The sequence below is a fragment of the Peromyscus californicus genome, unplaced genomic scaffold (genome assembly GCF_007827085.1).
Source record: "Peromyscus californicus insignis strain IS unplaced genomic scaffold, ASM782708v3 Scaffold_19__1_contigs__length_69161282, whole genome shotgun sequence".
Lineage (NCBI taxonomy): Eukaryota > Metazoa > Chordata > Mammalia > Rodentia > Cricetidae > Peromyscus > Peromyscus californicus.
The window spans coordinates 37,884,237-37,906,337 of record NW_026294491.1 but is presented as its reverse complement, the minus strand read 5'-3'; the positions used below and the strand labels follow the sequence as shown (position 1 = coordinate 37,906,337).

The 22,101-nt window shown below is 49.5% G+C and overlaps 1 protein-coding gene across 1 annotated transcript in view; it reads right to left on the bottom strand.

The window, feature by feature from the left end:
• Fam178b (family with sequence similarity 178 member B) overlaps positions 1–22,101 on the bottom strand; it is a 110,654-nt gene that overhangs the window by 74,079 nt on the left and 14,474 nt on the right. The window contains 3 exon segments of the mRNA XM_052745149.1: positions 2,639–2,723; positions 5,685–5,790; positions 14,934–15,086. Coding sequence (XP_052601109.1) covers positions 2,639–2,723; positions 5,685–5,790; positions 14,934–15,086 — 344 coding nt within the window.

The following is a 22,101-nucleotide window of genomic DNA, read 5'->3' as shown; positions in this document are numbered from 1 at the left end:
ATGGCAGCCATTTTGGAGGCCTGAGGTGAAGGAACAAGAAAAGGTGGACACAGAAACCAGAGCCCCGATGCTACAGAGCAGAACACGCAACCAACTACAGTTCTGTGGGTTTCCTGTCACATGCCACTAACAGTCAAGGTACAGTTTAATGAAAAAATGGCTTGACAACAAGAAGGCTGTGTGATAGCACTAATATGGACCCAATCCGTGTGGGTGGACCCTTCAGATAGGGCAGGCTCTCCATTTGGGGCTCACTTGCTCTCCTGGCAAGTGAGTGTGCAATCCTGACCCATGCAGTTTCCAGAGGTGATCAAAAGCCTCCTGGGGCCTGGCTCCTGCAGGCCAGCCACACCCAGCTGGAAGTCCAGTCCCCCCTCCTCTGCTTCCTCTTCCTCTGATGGTAGGTGCTGGCTCCCTGCCCTCCCCTTGGTCATCTGCCTTCTGAGGACAAGGGCTGGCCTGAGTCATCCTGTCCCTTTGCCATCTAGCTGGACCCTAATGCAGGAGGCCTCCAGGCATCTGTGAGTGGAGAGTGAATATTCCCTGAGGTAAAGACTAGTTATGTTCCAGAATATTCCATCCTCCAAGTTCATCACCAGCTGCTTCTTAACACATCCTGCCCTTATACATCTGCCTACCCTGGAGTGCTCAAGTCTTTAACTCCCATCACAGGACATGCTGAAACTGTGCCCTACTCTCCTGACTCAGTAAGTGGGCTGGGATAAAGTGACTGCCTAAGACCTTCCACAGGACAGCCAGGCAGAGAAGAGCCATCAGTTAGCACACACCCCAGGGAAAAGGAACTGAGGTATGGAGAAGACAGGTGTTAAGGCAAGGCAGTCCTACAGTTTTGTCTTGAGCTCTGCTGTCCCCCAGGGCCTCCAGGCTCTACGTGAACCTGAGGAGCAAGGCTTCTTTTGTAGCTATCCTGGATTTAAATTAACCTTTGCATGTCTCCTGTGTTGGGGTGCAGCTAAGCAGTCAAACATGCTGACAGACAGGAGGCTTTGTGGCCTGTGAGGGGCAGTGGCCCCTCTCTCATTGCTGCATGGCTGTGACCAGCTTCCTAAGCCAAAACCTGCTGAACAACTCCCATCTCTCTCCTCAGCCCCTGATGGCTACAGTTCTATGAATCCCCCTCTTGAGGGACGGCATGCCACAGTTTTATAATTTCAGTAACATAAGGGCTCTAGGGTTCATCTATACTGCAGCGTATGTCAGAATTATCTTCCTCCCATCGCATGTCTGCTCTGTCCACCATATATATGTATTGTATTTCATCATACATACAGATATGTCATATTCTGTTTATCTGTTCATCTGTCAGGCACGTAGGCCGCTTCCACCTTTTGTCTGTTATGAACAATGCTATGGTGAACACAGGTGTGCAGATACCTGTTTAAGTTAGTTCTTTTGTGGCTCAGGCTGACTAAATCAGTGGGGATCCTCATCTCAGACAGGGAATTCTCTAGGCCAAGCTTTATTCTACTTGGTAGGGGATAGAACCCCAGTCTGGGCTCAAAGGTGACATCTAAGGACACACTCTGAAGCTGGGGGAACCAGAGCAGAGAACCAGAAACCCAGGAGCTACTTTGTAGCCCTCCTGACTGGGGGGAAGGAGGGCAGAGTGGAGGAGACACATAGCCCAGCATGGAGAGCAGTGGACAAGGAAGGCCTCTGTTTCCAAAAGGGCAGGCATGCTGCAGAGGCGGCCCTGAGGCCGCAAAGGGCTACACAGGCCACAGGGGCAGAGGTTACGAAAAGGAAGAACACGCTCGGACTGGTGGCTTCTCAGAAGCCCTTAGTGAGGGGCCCACGGGGGCGTCTGGAATGCTCTGATTTGACAGATGGCTCCATCTTGGCAACCCCAGAAGCAGAAGAATACAAGGCAGATACTCAAAGGGCTGGGGGCTCTGGGGTACCATGGGCTTCAACCTTGGCCTCAGAGCTGTGTGTGCATGCTTTGGGGGAGAGTACTGGCTGGACAAAGGTAGAGTCCAGTCCTCGGAGAGTCCCTCCCTGGCAGCTGTAAGCAACTTCCAACTGCTTACATAACATTTTTTGGTGCCAAAGTGTCTAGGTTCAGGTACCAAATGATGGCAGCTGGGGAAGGTGTAGCCGCTAGGAGGACATAAAACGCTTCTCTGGAATGCTGAGTCAAATATACCCAAAATGCCACAGCCAAGGTACAGACCGGAGGCTGTCACTCAAGGTGCCGTTAGGAGAGCACGGGGGTGGGAGCAGCTCTGAGGCTTCCTTCCTGGTGATGCCAGGCCAAAATGCAACTCTGATGCACTGTGGCTCTCCTTCCTAGGTCCTTGGAAGAATTTGGATGACAAGCTGTCCTTTTGAGCCAGAACCTGTCTGGGGCAAAACTCAACTTTCCGAATGGTATAGGGATCCCAGGAGGCTGTGAGATCATTCTGGATTTGGTCACTGAGAACTGGACCTACAGCCTGGTGGAGGTTCCAAGGAGCCTGTTGGCTCTGTTTGTCAAGACACTGGAGCCAGAGCCAAAGATGTGTTGCCTGATGTCTCCATCACAGGTGACGCAATGTCCCCACAGCATGCAGGGCTGGGGTGGCGGTAGGGAGACAGGCTCCAGTGGTGAGTGCACACTCTGCACCCTGGTACTTACCAGGCTGACGGAATAGTCCATCTATGCTGAGATCCCAGAGGAGACCAAAAGCTCTTGAAGATGTTTCCGGAGGCCATGTTAACAACTAGGAAGAAAACAAAATAAAACAACAACAACAAAAATGTATTACAGAGTAATAGTAGCAAAGACTTCATACAAATTTATTATCTTTTTTTTTTTTTTGGTTTTTCAAGACGGTTTCTCTGTGTAGCTTTGCGCCTTTCCTGGAACTCACTTGGTAGTCCAGGCTGGCCTCGAACTCACAGAGATCCACCTGCCTCTGCCTCCCGAGTGCTGGGATTAAAGGCGTGCACCACCACCGCCCGGCTTATTATCTTTTTTTGTTTGTTTGTTCTCAAAGGACCTAAAAGGCAGGATCTCACGTAGCCAAGGCTGGCCTAGAACTCCCTGTACAACAATTAAGGATAACCTTGAACTCCAGGTTTTCCTGTTTCTACCTCCCAAGTGCTGAGATTCTAGGTATAAGTCACAGAAACAGTTTCATTCATGTATATAATATTGTGTATTAAATATATCTCATTTAATGCTCCCAAGTCAGTAGGGTGGAAGGACACTGTCATGATTGTTGCTTTACAGATGCCAAGACTCCCTTCCTCCTGCTCAGGGCCACACATCTGGAGACGGCAAGCAGAGCAGGACTCTGTGCCTGGAAGCTGATCTTACAGGCCATGCCTGGCTCAAAAAGAGGCACTCTCCAGGTCAGTGCTGGGGTCTAAGAGCTCGACACCCCCGTCCTCCCATCCCCAACGAGGATAATTCTCATGGGTCACCTGGTTCCAGAACATATTCCCTGCCCCACTCTCCACCCCCTACCACACACAATGAGGAGACTGCTGGAGCCTGATTGTAACGAACCATTTCTTCAGTCTGCTGCTCCCTAGGGCCTATGGCTTCTCTCCCTCCCAGCTGTGCTTCTTAAGGATTCTGTGTCAGAATCCAAGGCCCGGCTCCTCTCCTGTACTCCAATCTTCTCAGTTCTAACAGCTTTAACATCTACCAACATGAATATAAATTCACTGGGGATGTAGGCGACCTGCTTCTGTCCACCCTCCCTGGCAAGGCCCATCAATAGGTGCCCCTGTGACCATGGTGAGGGGTGCATTAAGTCCGGAGTGCCGAGGCCTGGGCTGTTTACCTGGCGTGTACAGTGTACCCTTAAGAGGCCCTGGGAACAGGGAAGAGGCAAGCCCAGGACCTACCAAGTCCCAGCAACAATAAGACATCTTTTCCAAAGGAGTGGTCAACTGAGCAGAGGTGGTTAAGTTCTGTTGGTTACCCCTCATTTAGAATGGGTAACCTGTGACTGGCCCAATCGAGTTAATTGTGCTTGGACCAGGTCAGCTACAACTTCCCATTCAGAAGCCTGCCCCGAGTGCCCACCCCTCCCCGTCCCTGGTTCTCCTTCGGCCTGAGGCCTAGCCTTGTCTAACTCGCAGGGAGAAGCCCCTGCAGTGGCTTTAGGGAGACGTAGCCTGACAGAGGCAGGAAGTAGCACCGTGCCCGTGCTGTTCCCTGCCCAGGCCCTAAGCAGAGCTGGGGATCTGCAGGGGAGACACGCGACCAGACAGACAGGACTCTCATTTAACCCACTCTGGACTGCTGGCTCCATCACACACCACCAAAGACTTGCCCAAAGCGACAGCCTGAGCTTCCACCTGGGGCTAGGTCTCAGCTCCTCTCCCCTGGTACCCCTCTCGGTGCTATGGAGATGGCACAAAAGACAGGGAGGTCTCTCCACCAGCCCATGGCCAGAATTCCAGAACCTAGTGGAGACTGAGCCCTGAAAAGGGAGGGCACTCCTCGCCTGTCAGGGTCACACAAGGACCCTCTGTGGGCGATGTCTTAGAGGGGTTCTTTGTGCCTCCCAATGGCCAATTGTGTGTTCGTCATCCACTGTGCATGGAGCAGAAGAAACGGCGCTGCGGGTGCAGAATAATGGCCTGACTGTTCCCAGCTCCAACCCGCCCTGCAGCCCCAATCTCTCCATCCCAGGGACTGGGAGAGAGAGAGAGCAGGGTGACAGCCATGCATAAGGGTCCCAGGAGTCCAGCGTCCTTCCCCTCCAGGACAGGGGCACCACAAGGGTCCCCAGAGGCTGCAGAGTAGGCGCCATCTGGAAGGCAGCCAGCCCGCTAAGCTTGGGAAGTGCCTTAACACTCCACCCTGCATGGGAGCCCTGATTGGCAGCTGGGCTCCAGGCCTCAACTGGCAGCTCTGGTACCAGCTATAACTTGTGACCAGCCCATCCCCAGACAGGGACAGGCCTGGGCGGCGGCCAAGGCAAGGCAAATGCAGGACATTTGGAGGGCAGCATTAGGTCCTGGGTTGTCTGCTAGCCTTTCACCTACCAGAGGTTTACATCCTCATACAGAATGTGTGTTGCCTCAAGGCAAATGTTCCTCCAAGGAGGAAACTGGGGCAGAAGGAACTGTTCTAGGCTTTTCCAGACCACCTACAGCTTCATAGAGTAGCAAACCCTTAAACTCCAGAGAGTCTATAGCAATGAACTCATGAGCTCTGACCTCCAGGGCTGCAGACGGGCCTTGGGTGCCCCCTCCAGCTGTGCCCCTGGGATGAGCCATTCATGACTGTAATAGCAGGGTTGGGGGTGTGGTGGACAAAGCAGGGGGGATGGTGTTTATGATGGACACTCTTGTTGACTAGAATGGACCAAGTCACTCAGTTCTAAGCCTATTAGGAACAACGCTGGGCACCTCAGGAAAGACAGACCCCTCACCGGGTAGGTAGCACAGGAATACCCTAGAGGCACACAGTCTGGGGGTACTGAACAGAGACTTCCAGACAGACTCCATCTCTGGGACTAGTTGAGTCCCTGCACTTCCTGGACCTTGGCATCTTTAGCATTATAGTGAGGATTAATCCTTACCCACCTTCCTCTGTCACCTGGATCTGAAGTATCCAAAGCAGAAAGAAGCTAAGCCGCCAGCCAATCTGACCCTTGGGCCTGGCTGGGCTAGAGGGCTGCATCATTCCCGCCCCCTAGTGGCAGGTCTGTGTTTCTCACCTGGAACAGCCACTGGAGCAGAGGTCGCGGATAATCCGAGGCATGCAGGTAGAGGTTGCTCAGGAGACCCTTGTGCAGAAAGGAGAGCTGCTGGGCCTGTGAGGACCTGTGGAGTCAGGGCAGCCAGGTTAGGGTAGCACCAGCTGGCAGCACAGCAGCCTTCTGCAGCAGGGCCCCTTGGCAAGCTGGCCTCAGTGACAATGCTAGACTCACCTTTGCCTTACCAGGATGCCACGAAGCACATAGGAACATTAAGGACAAATGTACTCATTGGCATGAGACATCATGGCAAGGAAAAAAACAAACTACTCATAACATCATTAGAGCAGCTTGTTGTCTCCAATGCTTCCCACAGACACACTACATGGTATTTTAAACCCACAACTGACTAGTATTTGCCCTTGTTATTTGACAGAGTGGGAAACCAAGGTAAGGATCCTGGCCAGGTAAGGGGAGAAGCCAGGGGTCAGCCATACCCGCCTGAGGCTCCTTCTGGGGCTCCAGCTGCAAGGGGTAGACGGAATTACCCGTGGGCACCTGCGTCTTTGGGTCTAGTTACACAGTGTTTCCGCCTCATCTTGTGTTTTTCTGACACCGAGGGGATACCTGAGAGGGTGGGAAAATAACAGAAAGGGGCCCAGGACTGGGCCTTCTGGGAAGGAAATACCCAGGGAGGGTCCCATGAAGCCTTTTTTCAGACTGTGTGGGCTGCATTTGTCCTGGGAGTGCATGTGTGTGCTCAGGTCAGTAACATGCTTTTAACTAGAACCGGGGTGTGCTGTCCTGCATCCTATCAGAACCAGGCTGCTGGCAGGGAGAGAAGCTCCGGCAGGTCTCCTTGACCTGCAGGACCCGGGTCTTTGGAAAACAAAACAGGCTAGTTAGTTGTGTGGTGTATTGTGTGCAGCTGTAGTGCTTTGGAAGAAACTTTAGAAGGCTTGGTTGGACTTAGTCACCTTCTGAGTTCCTGGTCACTTGAAACTGGGTGTGAGGTAGGGTGTTCCACCCTCTATGCATTTTTGTGCTTTTTATTTAGAGAACAGCCCAAAGATGGCCAACTTGGATTCCAGGAAATGAAACCATAGAGTAAATATTCAGATAACATCGTGGGTCCCAATCTTTTCGGCCAGCCATCCCTGCTTTACTACTTTTTTTGAAAAGGACATCATACTGCCATCTGCCAGGAACAGAATGCTCCAAAATCAGGATTTCCCCTTGCGCCAAGCTGCTGTCACTCTGAGCCTGTCCAGGCCACTTACAAATTATATAGATTTGAAGTCATTTAAATTTGGAAGAGAAAGAGACATTGTTCCTGTGGTCAGGATGTGCTAACTGCTCTGAAACGCTTTCCTGTGTGTACAGGCCCTACCAGTTCTGCCCCAGGTGCCTGTCACAGGGTGCTTTCTTGATGCAGGCAGAGGGACAGCACCCCAGCAAAGAAGTCAGAGTGCTTTACACACTGGCAGGACCTGCTAAGAGGCATGTGTCGAGGCCACCGGAAAGCAGGGAATTCTGGGAGACACTGGCTCTGGCATTCTTCTGGGGTGGGGCACCCTGCCAGCTGCTCAGTGGGGGAGCCAAGTGTACAAGCCCCTGGTGGCCTCGAGCACACATTTTCAACTGCTGCTCTGAGGGGGTGTCACAGCGTCCTCCTTCTGCTCCTCTGGCTTCCCAGTGGACTTCCTGCTGGAGAAATGAGAGCTGCCTTCAAGTTCATCTCCGTCAAGGGTGATTTCAGCCATAAGGCCAGGAGCAAGGGAGCCGGAGAAAGCCTGACCCCATAGCGCCTTGCAGCCAATGGCTTTCTAGGCAATCTAGGTTTCCAGCTAAATGAGATGCAAGGAGTTTGATGAGACTGGGGAACGAGCCAAGTGGAGTTCACCGGATGTGAGGGGAGCTGCTGGTCACCGTGACACAGGCAACCTAGTGCAGACACTGGCCTGACCCTCAAGAGGAAGAATAGGCCCCATAGCATTCCCGGTCTGGGAGGCCTGGAACAAAAAGGCAGGCAGGTATGCCATGAAAACGCACGAACCCTGGGAGACACAGTCAGTTGTCAGATCCATAAAAGCCACTGTCCGATCTCCACACCAAGGATGCTGACACTGGGCCAGAGAGGCAGGCAGCTCAGCTGGTAAAGGCGCTTGCTGCCAATCTTGACAACCTGATTCTGATCCCTGGGACCCACACAGGAGAAGGAGAACGGACTCCTGAAAGCTGCTCTTCGGTCTCCACGAACATGGTGTGGTATGCACGTGTATACGTGTGTGTGTATACACACACACACACACACACACACACACACACGTAATAAAACATTAAACAACATCAACAAAAACCCCAAATAAAAAAGAACACTGATGTTGGGTTCAAGTTAACGCCTTTGCCAACGCTGAGGTCAGAAGTGAGTTTGAGAATGTCAGAGGACTCTGGAGAAGGGAGGGACAGCAGATGCCACACAGTCCAGGCTGAGCACGGAGCACCCAGCTGTCATCCCCGGGATGCCAGTGAAGAAGAGGTCCCGTGGCAGGCCCTTAGCTATGACTGGAAATGAGAGGGACGGGGCACAGCCACACTGTGCACACTGCTAATCCTCAGCCATCACAGCTATGACAGAGGGCAGATATTTATTTCCTCACCGCCGGCTGCAACAGAAGAGAGGGAGGCAGGAAGTCGGCCAAAAAAGGAGAAAGCCAGCCAGCAGACTGCAAATGGGGGACCAGCTTGGTTCACATGGTGGGCTTCTGAACAAAGCCGCAGCCTCCTTGGAATGTCTGATCCTGATACTGTCCAAGCGAAGAGTCTTCCAGCTTCTGCCTGCAAGTCCACTTTATGGGCATCAGTCCCAATGGGAAGAGTCTCTAAATGCCGCGCGAATCCCAGCCACAGCAGAAGGATAAACACCACGGGGAACTATTTATACAGTATCGCTTCCTGGGCCCTTGCCAAGTTTTCAGATGCAAAGTTTCAATAAAACGCCCAAACAGAGTAGAATGAGTAACGACAGAAATGTCTGCCTGTGCCCTGCTCTCCTTCTTTGTCTAAAGAGAAGAGTGAGAATGCCACCCTGTCAGAAGCCTAGGGATGCCAGCAAAGTGGCCCAGCTTTGCTGCTTCCCCTTCCTTCTGGGGACCTGCTGGCCCCATGGCTGGCTTTAACCTGGCGCCCTCTTCCAGGAAAGGTGCACAGACTAAACAGCCTGAGCTGTGGGGTCCGGGTTAACGTAGACACTGTGTGCCACATGAGCTGAAGACGTTCAGACCTACCCATCTCCTGCTTCCTCCCAATCCTGCAATATTCACAGAGCAAGAGCCCGGCTACACGAGGCTTCCTGGCAGCTTGTGTGCCCTCACACCCAGAAGGGACACACACACACACACACACACACACACACACACACACACACACACACACACACGGGGGCTGGGGAAGGCAACTTCCACCTTCCTGGGAGTAGTAGGCTACTGTCCTGTGCAGCATGTGGGCCTCCATCTAGCCCAATGCCCTTCCAGGCCCCTATTTGGGAAGATCAAATTTCCTCAACTGCTAACAATGAAGGAGGAAACAAGGGTTGGCCTCTGGGATCCTGGGAACCAATGCCTGTCATTAAGACATGTTAATTTTGGTCTCAGGGAACTGATCCGAGCTCATGTGTCAATCAGCCTGGAAACAGACAGGGGAGGGTGGTCTGGGGCAGCTCTGGTTGCACGGTGGGACCTGGGGCGGCATGAGAACCTCCATGAGGACTCCAGACTTGGAGGCTGAGTCTGTGTCCTTGCCCTGCTGCTCCAGGTGGATGGCAGGCTTGAGCTTCGAGGACACACTTCCCTCTTTGCTCAGAGGAAACCGTTCTTCCTTCATGGAAGGTACCGAGGAGGTGACTCTATTCAAGAGGTGACTTTTAAAGTAACAGCACCCATGTCCCCTCCCATAAGGACCACCATGATACCTACCAACTGCAAAATGTTTGAAAAATGCAGGAGAGCAAACTTGAAAAATTACTTGTCGGCTCACAAAGCATTAACTTTAAATTGTGTGCACGCATGTGCTCCTGCACATGCTTGTGTGTGTATGATGTGTGAGTACAGATACACGTATACCAGTTCACGGGTGGAGATCAGAGGATGACTCTTGGGGATTGGTTCTCTCCGTCCACTGTGGGTTCGAGGGATCAAACTCAGTTACCAGGCTTAGCAGCACGTGCCTTTCCTGCTGAGCCTCTCCAGTGGCCCAGGACTGACTGTGTATGGAAAAGCCTTGTAATCGGGTACTTTCTTCTAAGGTCATGTTTCTGACCAATACCATAGGGTCATGACTGGATGCCTATTGTTCGCACTCTTATGTCTAGACTTGAAGACTTCCTTGACAAAAGATGGTCAAGGAAGTGACCCTCACCCAGTTATAGTGTCACACTGCCATGTCACACAAGGGCATTCCTTCAGAAAGCCAAATGAGATTCAACAGCACCGATCTGAGGCGCTGCCAACATCAGGTCCATTGCTCAGGAGCATATGTGAGGGAGGAGGGTCTGCACTCTTCCTCCAGGGAAGCTGGGCAGCCACCCGGCTCCCTTTGGCAGAGCAGCCCTGACCCCAGATCACTGCTCCACGGGCCAGCTCATCCGTCAAACCCTTCCTGCCACCAGCCAGCCTACTAGAGGCAGAAACTTGCTGTTGGTCCCACTCCCCTCCCCCCATGCTAAGGCAGCCTTCCTTTCCCTGACACCCAGCCATGCCTGCCCACTCCCAGCCAGCTGCCTTCCTTGCTCCTCTGTCGGTCTCCTCCTTCCTTCCTCCCTCCCTCCCTCCCTCCCTCCCTCCCTCCCTCCCTCCCTCCCTTCCTTCCTTCCCCCTTTCATCACTTCCTTGTTTGGCCTCTTTTCACTATGGCCAGGTGAACCTTTATCAGGGGTCACACGCACACCTCATAATTTCATGACACCCAGGCTTCTAGACATTGATGCACTATTTATAACAGAGAAAAGCTGTAAAGAATGTGTATTTCAAAAAAAAAAAAAAAACCTAGGAAAATGGGTATGTTAGGGTGTCAAAGCAACACATAATTACTTAGGACAGCATCACACAGTAAAATTGCAATTCTTGGACTTTGTTCTGATACCAATCATAATACTCTATAAACATGTATAGGCTGGCGCTATGGATGAGATGGAAAAGGTGCTTGCTGCCATGGCTGCTGACCTGAGTTCAATTCCTAGGACCTGCATGAAAGGCAAGAACTGACTCCTAAAAGTTGTCCTCTGACCTCCACACACACACGTAAGATAATCAAACTCTCAACACTGATTGATATGGATAAGAAGTACTATTTTTAGGGGCAATAGCATCTAAAAATAGAGTGCTATGTCGACGGGCAGGAACAGAGAGAAAAGCCTGGCTGACTGCTGAAGTTGAGCAATGGGTATGTGGAGGCAGGTTATACTGCTCATTCAACCTTCAGATAAGCCTGTAAGCTTCCAGAATAGAAACCTTAGAGGGGGCTAAAGAGATGGTTCAGTGGTTAAGAGCACTTGTTGCTCTTGCAGAGGACCTGGATTTGATTCCCTGCACCCACATGGTGGCTCACAACCATCCATAACTCCAGTTCTAGGGGATCCAGTGTTCTCTTCTGACTTCCCAAGGCACCAGGCAAGTACATACATACTGCAGGCAAAACAGTCACTCAGGCCTTTAATCCCAGCACTCGGGAGGCAGAGCCAGGTGGATCTCTGTGAGATCAAGGCCAGCCTGGTCTACAGAGCAAGATCCAGGATAGGCACCAAAACTACACAGGGAAACCCTGTCTCGAAAAACCAAAAACCAAACAAACAAAAAAACCCCAAAACCAACCAACCAACCAACAAACCAACCAAACAAACAAACAAACCAAAAAACAAAACAAAAACAAAAACAGTCACTCACATATATCTTCATATATCTGAATGTTTTGTCTGCAGTATGTAGGCCACGCTCACACGTGTTTATGTGTGTGTGTGTATAAATCTAAATTAAAAAAAAACTTTAAAAGAAACATCCAAGTGTCCTGTGATCTTTAAAGCTGAGATGAACTGAGACCTTTGAGCTCAGGCTCACGCTGGGGTTGAAGTGGGTGGGTCACGGTGGCCCTGTCGCTATCCTTTTGGCCTCCACCGCAGTCACCAGCCTGTAGGGGTTACCAGGCAGACGGCAACTGCTCTGAATTCTCTTTATCTTTCTCTTATATTCTTGGACATGAGCTCACAACTGCCACGTGTTGGGCATGATTGTGGTAAACCCTTTAAAAATCCCCTTACAGAACAATTCGTCAGTGATTATGTGATAAGGAGCATGAATTTACTCCCCAGAGGAGGAGGAGCAAGGCAGCTGTCCCTATTGTTATCAAGCGTGCTTCTGGCTGGGGACGAACTTTCCAGTATCGATGGCACACAGACTGAAGAGAGTATCCCCAGCAAATATACTAGTCCCTTGCTGTCTGTGGGGATCTGATTCATTGATTCCCGTGGATGACCAAAACGGTGTCTGGTACTAACCAGTACACAATGTGTGTCTATGTGTGGGTATGTGTACCCCTAAGTGCAGATGCCTGTGGAGTCCAGGATAGGGTGTCATATCCCCTGGGAATGGAGTTACAACTGGTTGTGAGCTGCCCTACATGGGTGCAGTGTACACACTCTTAACTGTAGTGATATACTGTGTACCCTAATAAAATTTGCCTGAAGATCAGAGAACAGAACAAGCCACAAGCAGTGGTGGCACACACCTTTAATCCTAGCACTCGGGAGGCAGAGATCTGTCTGAATTGCTGTGAGTTCAAAGCCACCCTGGACTACATGAGATTGACTCCATCTAGGAGAGAAAACAAAGCCAGGCAGTAATGGCACACACCTTTAATCCCAGTACTGGGAAGCACACACGCCTTTAATGGCTGGGTGGAGAAAGGTATATAAGGCGTGAAGAGACAGGAACTAGAAGCCTTTTCGGCTGAGGAAGCTCATTCAGCTAGAGGCCTTTTGGCTAGGAAGCCTTTTCAGGCTGAGGAGTTGGTGAGCTAACAGGTGGTGGCTGTGGCTTGTTCCTTTGTCTCTGTGATCTGTCAGCATTCACCCCAACATATGGCCTGGATTTTTTATTATATGACCTTTTAAAATTCGAGCAACACTTAACCACTGAGCCATCACCAGCCCTTAAATCTTAGCAACTGCAGTATATGATATTTTTCTCTCCTGAAGCCAAGAACTTTTCCCTTTTCCTGTAGAGGAAGCATCATGGCTTCTCTTTGGCCTGTCCGAATGAGTCCCTCCTAGCACTGTGCCTGTACTCTGCAGTCACTGAGGAGAGCAGAGGTTCCTTCAATAAAAGCCTCCCACACTTTGAGGGCCAATCTGATACTGGAACTGGCTACTAGGTGATTAATGAGTGGAGAGCATGCCCAGTGAGGATCACCAGACAGACAGGGTTCATATTCCAGACTGACAGAGTAAGATGGCACAAAATTTCAATATTCTACTCAGAACGGTACACAATGTAAAAACCTATAAATTATTTCTGGATTTTCCCATTTAATATGTCCAGACCACTGCTGGCCACAGATAATTGAAACTGCATGATAGAACCATGGAAAAGGGGCTCTGCTATAGGAGAGAGTGACCACCATAAGCTCTGGTAGCCCAGACCTTGGCCCTGTGCTACTTGAGATAAGATCCCCAGGTCATGAATGTTGAGTCTGGCTCAGGTTATTCTATAAAACTGGGGTATTGGGAAGGAGTAGGCAGTATGAACATGTAAATGCATGGCCTGGTGTTTACTATAATGTAGACTTTTAGGAAGTTTATTCATCCAGGGACTGGAGAGTGGTCTCAGTGGTTAAGAGTGTATTTTGCTCTTCCAAGCACCTACAACTGCCGGCCTCAGGGAATCCAATGCCCTCTTCCGGCTTCCTCAGGCACCACACATACATAACATACATTCACACACATACACAAACACAAACACAAAATAAAATAAAAATATATTTTTTAAAGTTAAAATAAGAGTTTATAGCTGGGCAGTAGGAGTTACAGTACTTGGGAAGCAGAAACAAGCAGATCTCTGTGAGTTCGAGGCCAGCCTGTCTACAGTGGGAGTTCCAGGACAGGCAAAGCTAAACAGAGAAACCCTGTCTATCTATCTAAATTAGCAGATTTTCTAAGCAGACATGCATTATTGTGGCAGATAATCTCAGTTGTCAACTTGACAAACCTGTGAAGAGGGACAGTCAATTGAAGAACTGTTTCCCTCAGATTGGCTGTGGGCATGTCTGTGGGGCATTTTCTTGATTGCTAATTGATGAAAGAGGGCCCAAGCCACTGTGGGCAGTATCATTCCTAGGCAGGTAAGCCTGGTCTGTATAAGCAAGGTAGCTGGGGCTAGAGAGATGGCTCAGTGGTTAAGAGAACTGGCTGTTCTTCCAGGGGACCCAGGTTCAATTCCCAGCACCCACAGGGCAGCTCACAACTGTCTGTAACTCCAGTTCCAAGGGATCTGATACCTTTATACCAAGGCACCCAAAACAAAGTTTAAAAAAAAGAAAGGTAGCTGAACATGAATGAGCAAGCCAAGTAAGCAGCCTTCCTCCATGGCCTTGCTTTGGTTCTGCTTGAGATTCTGCCCTGACTCCCCTTCATGACGGCCAATCTGATTACAGTTACAGAAAACAGAAAATGAACACAATTACCTCTATTCATAAAAGGCTACATATTCATGTTGTTCAAAACATTGCTTTGGATTTCCTTATTTGAGGTGGCCCTTGTCCCTGGAACAGACGACACTGTTCCCTGTACTTCCCTTACTATGTGTCTCCGGGTGTCTCTTGCTGTGATTAAAACACCATGACCATAAACAACTTGGGAAGGAAAGGGTTTATTCCATCTTATACTTCCAGGTAACAGTCCACCACGGAGGGAAGTCAGAGCAGGAACTCACACAGGCCAGGAACCTGGAGGCAGGAGCTGATGCAGAGGCCATGGAGGGTGCTGCTTATGGCTCGCTCCCCATGGCTTGCTCAGCCTGCTTCTGTTTAGCCCTGAGGATCACCTGCCCAGGGCTGGTACCACTCACAGTGGGCTGGGTCCTCCCACATCAATCATCAATTAAGAAAATGCATCACAGACTTGCCCATGGGCCGCGCTGGTGGGAGTATTTTCTCAACTCGAGTTCCAAAATGATTCTACCTTGTGTCAAGTTGACATAAAAACAGCCAGCACAGCATGCTTACCTGAGGAACAGCTCTTCCAGCTGACTGTGTGGCTTCAGACTGGAGGAGTCCAGGATGCAGGGCAAAGGGTGACGTCTAGGCAAGAATACAGTTTCACCTGGATGCACTGGCGAAATGATCTGGAGAGATACGGAGAACTTCTCCACCAGCATCCTGGCAAGGCAAGGGGCGGGACAGGAGTCAGAGGGGTACCTGGTTCTGCAGCAACCTACAGAGCGTTAAGAGGGGAATGAGAAGAGGGGCTGTGTACAGCCAGGGCCAGGGTGGTGTCCAGTAAGGGGCGAGGAGGCGCCAACTGATGGGGCACCATGAGTGTGGGTCTCCATGCTAGCTTGGCCAGCAACCCTTGTGCTCCAGGACTTAGGGGATCCAACCACCCAAGGAGCCTGCTGAAATGCAGACCCGACCAGCTACACTGCCTGCCAGCCTGTTAGGAGATCTGTCCTGGGCACAACGACAGGGAAGGAAAAGGCGAAGAAGGGACTCTGCAATTCCGTCATCATCCACTGAAACAGGAGAGGGAAGGGAGGACAGTTAAGGTCAATCCTGAGAGCCAGCTGAGACTCCACACAATGAACTGATCCAGAGTCAATGGTACGCTGATGGCAGAAGCACCAAGCAAGACAGACTAGGGAGAGGGTGTGTGTGTGTGTGTGATTTCTTAACAGATTCCAAGATCCTAAATGGATGCCTGTAATTGCAGCTAGTATTGAATCATATAACATAATGCCTTTTTTCACAACCAAATTCTTGTCACACACCACGGCTGTAACTTATGCCGTTTGAAGTGCGACAGGAAAACTCGCACCAATTTCTCTCTCCTTTTCCACAGCTTTGCAGATGGAAGATCTGTAGATCTTCTGTAGATCTTGGCAAACCACAGCAGACAATTCCCCCTTTCTTTAAATTGAGAATGTTCACCTCTTTTTCTTAAATGAAGAGCTTTACAGCCTTGTGCCGCATATCTGAACTCCCTGGGTCACTACTCTGGGCTTTGGGGCTGCCATTAAGTAAAGCAGGAGTTACCTGAACACAAGCATTGATCCTGTAGCTGCTAATCTGCTTAGCCAAGTGAGTAATGGGCGAGTAGCATATTTGGTGTGGATCCAAGGACAAAGGGATGATTACTGTCCTGGGCAAGACAAAGCAACACCACGAGATTCGATCCCACTACTCAGGACAGGGTGCAGTTTAATGCCTATGCACTGTTTGTTTTTGGAATTTTCCATTTAATATTTCCAGACAGCAGTTGACTACGGTTACTAGAAGAATGACAAATGAAACCAGGTAAGGGGGTACCTTCTCTAATATACGCAGTACATAACAGATAAGGGGTACCTTCTCTACATATACGCAGTACATAACAGATAAGGGGTATCTTCTCTACATATATACAGTACATAACAGATAAGGGGTACCTTCTCTACATATATGCAGTACATAACAGATAAGGGGTACCTTCTCTAATATATGCAGTACATAACAGATAAGGGGTACCTTCTCTACATATACGCAGTACATAACAGATAAGGGGTACCTTCTCTACATATACGCAGTACATAACAGATAAGGGGTCCTTCTCTACATATATACAGTACATAACAGATAAGGGGTACCTTCTCTACATATACGCAGTACATAACAGATAAGGGGTACCTTCTCTACATATATGCAGTACATAACAGATAAGGGGTACCTTCTCTACATATACGCAGTACATAACAGATAAGGGGTACCTTCTCTACATATATGCAGTACATAACAGATAAGGGGTACCTTCTCTACATATACGCAGTACATAACAGATAAGGGGTACCTTCTCTACAAATATACAGTACATAACAGATAAGGGGTACCTTCTCTACATATATGCAGTACATAACAGATAAGGGGTACCTTCTCTACATATACGCAGTACATAACAGATAAGGGGTACCGGGCCGGGCGGTGGTGGCGCACGCCTTTAATCCCAGCACTCGGGAGGCAGAGCCAGGCGGATCTCTGTGAGTTCGAGGCCAGCCTGGGCTACCAAGTGAGTTCCAGGAAAGGCGCAAAGCTACACAGAGAAACCCTGTCTCGAAAAACCAAAAAAAAAAAAAAAAAAAAAAAAAAAAAAAAAAAAAAAACAGATAAGGGGTACCTTCTCTACATATACGCAGTACATAACAGATAAGAGGTACCTTCTCTAATATACGCAGTACATAACAGATAAGGGGTACCTTCTCTACATATACGCAGTACATAACAGATAAGGGGTACCTTCTCTACATATACGCAGTACATAACAGATAAGGGGTACCTTCTCTACATATACGCAGTACATAACAGGTAAGGGGTACCTTCTCTACATATATGCAGTACATAACAAATAAGGGGTACCTTCTCTACATATACGCAGTACTTAACAGATAAGGGGTACCTTCTCTACATATATGCAGTACATAACAGATAAGGGGTACCTTCTCTACATATACGCAGTACTTAACAGACCTAGACACAAGAGCTTCCCACACAATTGACATTCCCAGCTATGACCCTTTTGGACAGACTTAGGTGGGGAGGGGAGGAAGGGCAGACATTTCCTGTTTGCATTATAAAGCCACACTCCTCTTGGTGTTCTAGTACTATAGCATATGCTTTGGGCAATAAAGACAATAAGAAAAGAAGCTACAGATATCATATTCTCTAACTGGAAGATGCCCCATGGCTTCCCGACCAAATGTGCTGTCTGAGACATCAAAACCCAGAGGAGGAGAAAGTCAGGGGTCTACTGGAATCTGGGACATGAGTGGCGATGGGGCCACATGTGCTGTCACCTGATAGCCAGCCATGGGAACCTGACTCACTTTCTGGCCAACTGACCCAAGGTACAACTCTGGTGGCATCACAAGGCTGTCCTGAGGACAAAATGGCACAATAAATGGGATAATGGTGGAAACCCAGAAGATTCAGGCTCTGTGGGCTCTTTCATCAAGAGTCTGATAACTGCCATACAAATAGTAAAATAACTTGGTTTGGTCATGTCTTTGCCATAGAATGTTCTATCTATCATAGCTTCTTTTGTTACTTCTGTAGCTGGGGGAAATGTGCAAGTTATTAAAAAATCAGTAATAAGTAGGCTCATCTGTAAAGGGGGTCCTAGCCCTTTCCCCCAAGCCACCACTCAAAGGGACTTTTGTAATGTGAACTGTAATGTATGTGTATCATTAGAGATTCCGAGACACTGTCACACGTCTAATTAGGGATTTCCTGTGCAGCCTAGAGCGGAGAATAAAGGGCCATGTTGTGGTTTAAATATCTGTCTCTCCCTTCCCCCGCCCTCCCCCCCCGCCCCCCCCCCCCCCCCCCCCCGTCTCAGCACACACATAAGGTCTTTTAACTTTAAGAAAGAGATAATTTAAGATGTCATCCTGCCAAGATTCAAGCCAATTCTTAGTATATGAGCAGACACTTCGCTTGAGATGATCAGAGTCCTTTCTACCACAGACAGTTGTGGCAATCACATGACGTCTTGTCTGGCAGATGGTGCCTAGCCCCCACCCTTGGCCTTATCCCTCCCAACCCATATTGCCTCGCTGGCCCTCACCACTTCCTCTGGCCCCATTCAGAGATGGAACAGGTTGGCAGTTTTCTACACCAGTGAGTCAGTTTTTAATTTTAATGCATAAGGTTGAACCATCCCACCACAATGATCCTACATCAAAACCACCACCTCAAAGTGGCTGTTGTCAAAGAGGCTTTCTCAAAGCACCACTGAAGAATGTCATGCGCCCAGAAAATGAGCCGTGATTTCAAAGCCACAAACACCTTCTGCTGTAAGCAGCTACACACAGCTCCTTTCTGTGTGGAATTTCCTGACCTTCAAGCCGTGACTTCTACGATCCTATGTGCGCTCAGGAGAAAGGTCAAAAGGAGCAAAATTATTCTTACTACCAAGATTTGAAAAACTATATATTTTTTTAATTTTGGGCCAGCAAGATGGCTCAGTGGCTAAAGGCACTTGTCATCAGACCTGACAACTTGAGTTCAATCCCTGACACCCACATGGTAGAAGGAGAGAACCAACTCCTATAAATGTCCTCAGATCTCTACACGAGTTGTGGAACATGCACAGCCCAAACAAACAAACGTGATAAAAGTTTAAAAAGCTTTGTATGTACGTATGTATGTATGTATATGTATGTATGTATGTATGACGTATGTGTTTGTGCACCCGTGTCTTCATCTGGAGGTCAGAGGACAACCTTGGGTATTGGTTCTTACTGGTTACCTTGCTTGAGACAAAGTCTCTCTCTCTTGAGACAGTCTCACTATGTAGCTTGGTTGGCCTGGAACTTGCTACATCGGCCAGACTGGCCTGGAATTTACAGAGATCTGCTTGCCTCTGCTTCCCCAAAGCTGTGCACTACCACACCTATCCCCCCATTTTTCTTCCTTTTTGTGTCCTCAGCACTGTGCACTCCAGGACAGCTGGCCAGCCAGTTTCCAGGGAGTCTCCTGACTCTGCCTTCCATCTTCCTTTAAGATTCCTAGAATCACAGAAGCAATGCTATGCCCAGCTTCCCATGGCTTCTGGGGATGTGAACTCAGGTCCTCACGCTATCTAGCAAGTACATTGCCCACTGATCAGCTCTATACAGAGACTTTATAAAAGTTGCAAGAAGCTTCATTCCAAGGCTACGTGTCCAGTGAGGTGAAGTCCCTGGAGCCAAATCCACAGCCAGTGTGTTCCTAGTAACGCCACCACAGCGTTCCCCAAGCACTGATTCAGCTCAGTCTCCTGCTCCACCACTTCGGTAGAGGCCTCCGAGGATATCACGTAGGACTCGTACCTGCCCTGCAGGGATCTGATCGAAGCCTGACAACTTCCTAGCAACCCTGAGTCCCCAGGCAGCATGCAAAAGGAGCTTGCTGTGCCCATCTGGTGGCTGTCCCAGTCTTCCACAGTGAAGAGGAAACAGAGGAGAACCCTGAACAAAGCCTGCGGCCTCACTCACTGGCTTTGAGTCACTTGTTGCTCCCCCAATCTCAAGGGCAGGAGCCACAGTCAGACAGCAGTGCTTCTTTAGGACCCTGGAGGTTGACTTTGACCTCTGATCAGCTGGAGTTGTCACCTGTCCACCCAGGTCTGCATACCTGCCCCAATGATGACCTCTTGACACTGGAAGATGAAAAGCTTTACCCTCCGAACTCATCGGAGCAGCCATTTTCTGAATATGTATCACATGTAGAACTGCATGTGCAGACCATCAAGTCCTTCACTTCTCTCTGCCTCCAGCCATCTCTCCCCATGCCTGCATCTTTATCTATTAACACCCCTAAGCTCTGTCCTTAAGCATGGCAGATTTACTTTTTTTTTTCTTTTTTGAGTCAGGGTCTCATGTAATCCAGTCTGACTCTTTTGCAGCATAGGATGACCCTGAACTCCTGACCCTCCTTGTCTCTACCTCCCAAGTATTAGGCTTACATGTATATCCTACCTTGTCCTGCTTGGGGAGGTAGTTGATTAAAGGCTCGGGTCTCCCTCCTCAATTTGTCTGCCTGGTGAATAAACTCTATTTTGCAAAGTTTTTTTGCTTCAGTGATTGGCACACTCCAGCGGGGTGGGGGGTGGGAGGGAAGACTATCCATGTACATCTTAACCAAGACTGATAGCAGTCAGGAGGTAGGGCCCCCTAAGTCAGAGGCTGCAGGCTGGTCCCTGCCTGGGGCCCACTTCCATACCCAGGTATTCCTGCAGCATGGGCAGGCTCCCCTGCTGAACTCCTGTCTACAGGGGATTTTCTATAGGAATTTTTGTGGAAGCACAACCCCAGAGCCCAGTCCCTATGTCAGAAATGGACTGGCTTCAAGCCCAAAGCATTTTGTTGATGTCCTAACCTAGTCTAGGTACAATTTGTGAAAAAGGCAAATGGCTGACCCTAAAATCATCCCTGGGCAACTAAAAATGGCGTGACTCCTTTGGGAATCCTGAATCGTGAATCAGTATGTTATCCCTCAACAAACCCTGCATATGGTCAAAGCTACAACCATTATGCCTGGGTTGAGGCTAACGTGTGTACTCAGAAGCACAAAAAGCCACGCCTGGACAGCAAACAAGTAAGGCTACTTATCTGAGCCTGCCTTCCTCCTATAACCTCCTCCCGGCTTGCCTGCCACAACAAAAGACCCCCTTTCCATCTTCCAAGATCAGCTGCTTTCTTGTGGTGTCCCCATGAAAGCAAAACAAACACAATCACCCACCACCACCACCCAACTGCTCAACCAAACTCACCCACCAACACCACCCAACTGCTCAACCAAACTCACCCACCACCAACAACCAAGTACTCAACCAAACTCACCCACTACCATCAACCAACTGCTCAACCAAACTTACCCATCATCAACAAACTGCTCAACCAAACTCACCCACCACCACCAACCAACTGCTCAACCAAATTCACCCACCACCACCAACCAACTGCTCAACCAGCCCCCCTACCCCCTCCCTGCAGTCCTGACCCCACTTTCCTCTTAAGATACTGACGGCCATTCTGGTTGGCCTCTCCACCTGCTCTTTAGGCACGCTTGTTCCCAGCAGCCCAGCAGAGCTGCTCTTGACAAGGTCACAGTTCCTGCTGTGGTACTACATGCTGTAGCATCTTCTGACCTTCCTGCTCTGTCCATGAACTGCCCAGTGGTCCACTGGTGCTGGCTCCAGCATGCTCAGTGTCCTTGTCTGCTTCCTCCTCATGGCCTGAGTCCTTGGGCACCCGCTCTTCTCCCTACACCATCTCATCTGGCTTCAAGGCTTTTGTTTGTTTTTGAGCAGGCTCTTGCTTTGTAGCCCTGGCAGTATTATGTAGTCCAGTCTGGTCTGGAACTTTTGGTGACTTTCCTGCCTCTGTCTTCCGCTGAGTGCTGAGATAACAGGCATGTGATGTTACATCTGGCTTTTTTTTAGGCTTTTAAATATCATCTACACATGGTGACTCCCAACCTTACCTCTTCCAGCCACCTACCTGAGCTTGACCCTAGGGCTCCCCAAGTAAATGCTCCTTCTAAGCCAGCCTCTGCTCACTGGATCTTTCTCCATGTAATTAAACATACCTCTATGCTGGGTGTGATGGTGCATGCTTTGTCTTAGTTAGGGTTTCAATTGCCATGAAGAGACACCATGACCATG